This window comes from Rutidosis leptorrhynchoides, chromosome 1 (assembly GCF_046630445.1).
Source record: "Rutidosis leptorrhynchoides isolate AG116_Rl617_1_P2 chromosome 1, CSIRO_AGI_Rlap_v1, whole genome shotgun sequence".
In the NCBI taxonomy this organism is placed as follows: domain Eukaryota; kingdom Viridiplantae; phylum Streptophyta; class Magnoliopsida; order Asterales; family Asteraceae; genus Rutidosis; species Rutidosis leptorrhynchoides.
Window position 1 is genome coordinate 254,550,863 of NC_092333.1, and position 7,779 is coordinate 254,558,641.

General features: G+C 36.7%; 1 protein-coding gene across 1 annotated transcript; it reads right to left on the reverse strand.

Annotated features, from left to right (window-relative positions):
* Window positions 1-5,364: 5,364 nt before the first annotated feature.
* Window positions 5,365-6,300, reverse strand: LOC139897098 (uncharacterized). The gene has a single exon (XM_071879755.1). The coding sequence runs from the start codon at window positions 6,298-6,300 to the stop codon at window positions 5,365-5,367; it is 936 nt and encodes a 311-aa protein (XP_071735856.1).
* Window positions 6,301-7,779: the final 1,479 nt, after the last annotated feature.

Below are 7,779 nucleotides of genomic sequence, written 5' to 3' on the forward strand. Positions count from 1 at the left end.
ACGACTAGTGAGTATATTTCCAAAACACTAATTAACACCTAAACAAGTATTTACATATTTGATTCACCAAAAATCAACAACACTTGACCCATTTCAACACAAAACCCGTTTTGACCTAATTTAGAGTTTACACCCAAAATCAAGTCAACACAACACCAAAATCGCTAGTACACAAGTGTTCTAAGGTTTAAACCAACACATGCAAGACCCAAACTTACAATTTCATCAATCAAAACCCTAAGTCACCAATTTGGGTTTACTTACATGAATCTTACCCAAAAACCCCCAAAATCACAAGAAGTGGGTTCTACAACTCATCACTAACATAAACCCTAATCCAAACAAGAATCAAACAATGAAAATCGGAGTTAGAACTTACCACCACTACCAAAATGTAGCTAGAAAAGAGATGAACAACTTTAACACTAGCACTTTGGTGAGATTTCCACTTCTTCTTCTCCAAATCAAGCTTTCTCACTCTAAAAGTCACCCTCTCTATCTAAAATAATATGGGAGTGTTTTGTGTGGGTGAAAATGAGGCTTAAAAGAGCCTTGGATCAGTTTTGATGATCTCAAACCGACCCCAAAGTGAAAAGACACAAATACCCCCAAATTAAATCGCAAAAACGAGTTCAAAATGGTCATTCAGCACTTCTGTCGTGTTTCGCGACTACTTGTCGCGTTTCGCGACACCTCAAATGCGATACACCTAACCAAATCGCGACAAATTGACCAGGACCAAGTTTTTAAGGCTGTCGCATTTTGACCATGTTTGTCGCGTTCCGTGACGTACCAAAACGCGACAAGTATGTTCCAAACGCGATAACTGCAGTTCTCAGCTTTCATTTAAAAGTTCAAGGACTGAGGATACAGATTCTGATTCTGATGTAAATTCTGAAAATGCATAAGTGTTAGGTTGACTTTCAGTGACACTTTCTGATGTATAAAATTCAGGGTGTTACATGTGCAGGTGGTAATGCTCGACTAATTACTTTCCACTGTGTAGATGTTTTTTGAGTTTGTCAATTTATTGTGTTGATAATTCTATAGTGGGTCAAATCACAAATAAAGAAGATAAATATCATCATTGTTTAATAAAATTATCAAACAAAAAAAGATGAAAGAAACCGGTTTAATACCGAATGCAGTTGCAAATTATATTGACCAATCTATTAACAATCTCATTTCAATGATATTGATCACGAGTAAATCGATGAAGAGGAATATGTAACTGAACTAAAAAAATTTCTTGATTCTTTCAATATTAATTCTATATAATGTATAGTTTTTAACTTTTGTTGATTTAAGATTCGATTATCAATACAACTTGAACTACTTATTAATCTTCAAATAATATTGTTGAGATGTGCATTAACGATCAACACAATTTCATCTATTGATTCTTATATAAAAGTTTATGATTTTCGTTTCATCGTAATTGACCTAAAAAATACTATATAAAATACTATAATAAAAAACTGCTTTGACCAATAAAAAACCATGCAAATTCTAAGATGAAAGTGTAGCTTATACCGATATTATGTGTTTCAATTTTTTATATGATTTTTTTAACATTAATATACAATTTCAATTTGACCCATAAAAAAATTCTGCGAATTCGCGGGCTTTAACCTAGTTTTTCATAATAAAAAACTAGAAAAGCAATTCATTAGTACAAACTAAAATTTCTACCAATGAAATGTTTGTATATAAGAATTTTAAGTAACAAATGTATAGATATAAAACCAATTACCTAAAAAAACTCGCAGTCATACAACTAGTATACAGACCAATAAACATCTTAAATCAACGAACTAATAATCCCTGTAAATAAGGGATCCAAAAATATATATTGATGGGTGCAAGTGCAAAAATAATTTCACAATAATACATATTTTTTTAGCAAGAACAAAAATATAAATTCAAAGTGATCCGAAGATCAAAAGAGTTACAAGTGAGACAGACTAGTCCGTTTGGATATTCTCTAAACGATCTAGTTGTACAACCGAACTAACTAACCAAATTGAAAGTGATCCGAAGTTCTCAAGGCTTGCAAGTGAGACAGACTAGTCAAACACAGCTCTAAACGATCTAGTTCTACAACCGAACTAACTAACCAAATTGAACATACAAATCTAGTATTCCCTCTGTCTCATATCTATCGTTCACTATATATTTTGAATGTTCCAAATTAATTGTCTACGTTTATAAATAGATAAGAATAATGAGATAATTTTATTTTATACCACTAGTTTATGCATGTAAGATAAAAAAAAAATTAGGTAATAGGTAAAAGGTTTTTTTTTTTTGAAAAGCAAGATAATATATTATTAATAAATGGAGTTACAAGGCCCTATACATATCTATACATTGATGAAACGGAATTACAAAAAGGAGGCTATAAAGTCGCGGGTAACCAACGAATGCCAATAAAACTAAAGAGGGAATAAGAACTTGAAAGAAACAAGCCGGACTAGAGAGGATAACAGTGACGATCTAGCGCCAACAAAGTTACACAAACTAGCCCGATTAATCAAACCCTCAATAGAAGAAATGGAATCTGTGGGTTACACATAAGTGTTAGTAGAAGATTAGCCAATCCCAACACGGTGGGGAGAATCTGCAACGAAGAAGGAAGGATTTATAAGCCATTGATGCCACTCGATTAATTTCTTTTTACGTGATCTTTTAGAAATCCAACAATAACTTTGGGATTGTATTTCGGATAGAATCGATCCAGGGGACCACCTTTTTTTGGAGAAAACTTTCTGTTTCCTATGTTTTCAAATTATGTAGCAAGTTATCCATTTGGTAGCTTGCCATAATGAAGAGCCGAAATTGTTGAGCGCGAACGGTTGATTATTGATAATGGCGTCGTTAAGATTGGAGATTAAAGAGACATCTTGGGCCCACTAATCAAGAACAAGTTTCCATATGAGTGCCGTTTTTGGACAAGAACTGAGGATATGTTCGGTGGTTTCAATATCCGATTCACATAAAGGGCATAAAGTGGAATCGAGATCAATGCCCCTTTTGTCAATTTCGAATCGAACCGGGATCTTTTTTTGAATGGATCACCAGATGAAGATATATACTTTTTGCGGAAGAAGTTTGTTACGGGGAATCGATAAGCTTAAAGCGTTACTCCCTAACTTTAGAGAGTTGATCAAAAGTGTCAAAGATTTGGTGGTGAAAATTCCTGTGGGGTCTAGATTGTATTTTCAGGAGTCTTGCCTGTCGGATAAAGTTACGGAAGATATAATGTTGTTTAATTCCATGAGGTCGTTTGTAGCCCGACCACTAGGAGGCCTTGACCAACACCAATTACCAAATGAGGACCCATTGCAATGTGTAATTCTTTCAGCGATTGAAGCATCTTTATTTGTCTCAAGCATGTATAATCTGTGAAAAAGCGTGCTAAATCGTTCCGAGCCAAACCATGCGTCATTCCAAAAATTGATGGAGGCGCCATTCCTGAGACATTTTGAGATGGAAGAGGAGAATGAGGCGCCTGTGTTGTCCGCAATTTTTCTAGCTTTAATAATTTCTTTCCAAACCGTGCGACCTGAAATATTCCTGCAAGAAACGTTAGATTCCAACCCCCCCCCCCCCCCCCCCCCCCCCGTAGATACTGGTAATAATTTTTACCCAAAGTGCGTGTTTCTCATTTTTGAAGCGCCACCACCATTTACATAGTAGTGAGATGTTTTTACTAAAAAGAGAACCAACATTTAAACCACCTTTATCGTAGGGTAAAAGAATTTGATCCCATTTTATCCAATTAATTTTATTTTCAGTTGATGACCCGCCCTAAAAAAATTTGTGTCTTTTAGATTCAAGGAGGCTAAGGATGGAGGAGGGAGCATGAAAGAGGGAGAAATAATAGAGTGGTATGCTGCTTAAGATATATTTAATGAGTGTTAGTCGACCTCCGAAATAGATCGATTTAGCCACCCAGTCAGAAAGTCTTTTGTCGAACTTTTCGACGATTGGTTTCCAGGAGGAAGGATGAGATGAAGGCACACCGATGGGAAAACCAAGGTAATTGAATGGAAAAGTGCCAGAAGAACAGCTAATATAATTGGCCATATCTTCAATCTCTTGGGGAGAAGTACCGAAACCGTATAGTTTGCTTTTTGGAAGTTAACTTTGAGTCCAGAGATTTTCTCGAAGCATTTGAGGAGTTTGAAAATGTGTTTAGCATTTCTTTTACTCCATTCCCCGAAAAAAATTGTGTCGTCAGCGTACTGAAGGTGAGTGACAGAGATATTGTCATTGCCAACATTGATTCCACGCAGATGACCACTAGATAAGGCTCGTTTAGTGAGGATGTTAAGGCCTTCGGCGACGATGATGAAGAGAAAAGGTGAGATTGGGTCACCTTGGCGAATACCTCTTTCGGGGTAGAATTCGTCAGTGGGAGAGCCATTGATTAAAACGGAGATAGATGAGGAAGAGAGACAAGCACGAATGAAGCTAATCCATTTATTACTGAACCCCATGTAGTGCATGGTGTTAAATAGGAAGTCCCATTCGATACAGTCAAAAGCTTTTTCGAAGTCGACTTTGAAAATGAGACCTTTACGTTTTTTTCGTTTAAGTTTATCTATGATTTCATTTGCGATTAGCACGCTATCTAGGATGTTGCGACCTTTGAGGAAGGCTGATTGTTCAGCCCCAATGACCTTATGGATGACTTTGGCAAGACGGTTAAAGAGGATTTTGGTAAGGATTTTATAATAGCTTCCAATTAGACAAATAGGGCGATATTCATTCAAGCCAATAGGGTTAGGTTTTTTGGGGATGAGTGTGAAGAAGGATGCATTACAGCCTTTGGAAATTTCGGAGTTGGACCAAAACCAATCTAGCGCTTTAATGAGATCGTGTTTTATGAGATCCCAGTATTTTTTGAAGAATTTCATGTTAAAACCATCAGGACCAGGTGCTTTCGAGCTTTCGCAGTCATGGATAGCTTCCCAAATTTCCTTTTCAAGGAATTCGGATTCAAGAAAGAGGTTATCTTGTGTGGAAATGAATTCAAGGTGAGGTGCATTATCAAAAGGACAGTGATTGTTAAGTTTGTTGGATTTAAATAGATTTTTGAAATAAAGATATGTTTCATGTTTTATGACGTTGGGATCTTCAATCCAAGTTCCATTAAGAGATAAACCGTGTAAATTATTTTTACTATTACGTTTTTAATGAAATTATGGAAGTATTTCGAATTTTCATCTCCTTCGAGGGCCCATTTAATTCGAGATTTTTGTTTTAACATGTTTGCTTTCTTTTTTTCTTTATCTAGATGTGAAAATTTATCTTCAAGCCATTTGTTTTTCTCGGATTCGAATAGAGGTCTAGTTTCAGCTAAAGCTTCCCATTCGTTAATGTTTTTAAGTGATCTAGAATTTGAGTATCAAGATTATCGAGTTGAGCACTATGTTTTTTAAGTTCCAATTTGACGTTTTTCAGTTTGTTACGGAGGATACAATCGGGACGATTTCCAGTCATAGGGATAGACCAGGCCCGAGTGATGATCGAATCAGTGTCTTTGAGGTCAAGCCAAGTGTTAAAGACACGAATAGGTTTAGGGTCAGAGTTGAAATAAGTGTTCCTAAGGAGTATAGGACAATGGTCAGATAGATCACGGTCGAGAGTTTTAGAGGAGATGTTAGGCCATAATTTTAGAATGTCATCTGAAACGAGGAATCTGTCTATTTTACTGAATTTCATTCTTTTTATGCAGATTCTAGTGAATTTTTTACCGCCAAGGGGGATGTCAATTAATCCGAAATTGTTAATGAAGTTATTAAAGTTAGTATCCCATTGTTGATTGAACACACAATTCATGCGTTCTGAGGCTTTTCTAACTTCGTTAAAGTCACCGAATATGATGAAAGGGGATGTGAGGGAGTTTATAAGGGATGATAACTCAGACCATAGTCTTTGTTTTTTAGAAGAGGAGTGTGGACCGTAAACATTTATGAATGTAATCTTAGAATCATAACCCAGCCATGATCCGCAAAATGCAAGAAAAAATTCACCTTCAATAGCGTGATCGAAGATGAATGTATTACAGTCCCAAATAGTGATGATTCCCCCTGATGCCCCAACCGAATCTTTTTGGACGAATTTGAAGTCGGAGTTTCCCCAGAATGATTCAATGATGTTGTCTTGAGTATGTTCACATTTAGTTTCTTGTAGTCCAAGTATTGTTGGTTTCTCTTTGTTACAAATACGTTTAAGCCAATTAATTTTACCCAATTGCCCAAGTCCCCGAATTTTAAGAGATATCGTACACATTATAAAAATAAGATAAAAAACGAGAGAAAAGGAAAGATGTTACCAGGTATTCCACCGGATACGATGTTATGTCCAAGTTCGTTTGTGTCCAAGCTTTTGTCTTTAGAGGAGTTCGATAATTTCTTATTAATACTACATCCAGGTGCGGTGACAGAAACATGAGTGTGACTTGATGCATTATCCTCATTTAAAGACGATGTTTTGCAACGTTTAGAGAGTTGTGAAAAACGTAGTTTTTGGCCGCTTCTAGCTAGATGTTTGATATACAACATGTTAGATCTTGGCCGATTTTTCAGATTAGGGATAGGGACCTCGGTTGGGATACGGGTTGAGGATTTGGATTTTAAAATATCGTCTTTGATGCTTCTCTTAAAAGGGTGCTCTTTTTCTTTTGGGATCAATTTCGGTTTAAATTCAGAGGTGAGCTTATGTTTTGTTTTGGGTTTGTTCTTACCGATATGGATAAGATCGTTAAGGTTGAATGGGTCGGAAGATGTGGTTGCGGTATGGGGTGGAGGTGGGTCGGGCATGAGATTCATGGGAGAGATAGGTTGATTCTGTTTAGGTGATTGGGGGGTAATAGGGATCGAGGCAGGCATAAATGTATCAAGGTTATCAGTGTGTTGGACGCTATAATAAAGTGGGGAATTTATCGATGGGCTTGTATTTCGATTTGGAAGGATGTTGGGCTGAGAAGGTATTGGGCTTGGTGTGTTTTGAATAGTAGGTGGATTTGAATTTATGGGTTGGGCAGGAGGGATAATAGGATTAACTGGAGGTGTATCCGTTTGTGCTTTGGGAAGTAGAGAGGGGTCGGGACTTGGTGAATCTGGGATAACTTCATTAAAACCGTAGTCTTTGTAGCAATTATTATTTGTTTATTTCGAGCCGTTGCTACAATTATGACCATCATTAATGCCGAAACAATTGGTTTCCATACGTTTGGTATTGCCAGATTGAGGAGTCGAAGAGTTTTGATCAGAGATGTTGTCGGTGTTTAACGTTTCGAGGTTTTGCTGTGAATGATCTTTAGGAGGGTTACCTTCAAACGAATCATCATCATCCATGTTAGATTCTTCATCCGAAATCTGGTCATCGTTATCCGATTCATCGCTCGAGGAATAATCAGAAGGTGTGTCATCATGGTAATTAAACATTGAAAAGTTTTGAAGCTCTTTAACATACACCAACGTTTTCTTAGATTCATCGTGACAGATAATGGCATGTGAATCAATAGGTTTAAAATCGTTGGTTTTTATGATTACCGAACCATGAGATAGGTCTTGGTTATCTTCGTTGGAGATAGAGCAGTTGATAGTGTCGATAACTTGACCCCAATTGTTTGCAATATCATGAAAGGTGGAATCTAACCAACATGTAATCGGAACCCCAAAGATGTTAACGTAAGCTAGACGACCTGAAGTAGAATATTCTTCAGGGTCCCATGGATTGATATCATTGAGCCAATTCCATAAAGGG

Coding starts and splice junctions, on each gene's coding strand:
- LOC139897098 (XM_071879755.1), bottom strand. CDS start 6,300: ATGTGTACGATATCTCTTAAAATTCGGGGACTTGGGCAATTGGGTAAA.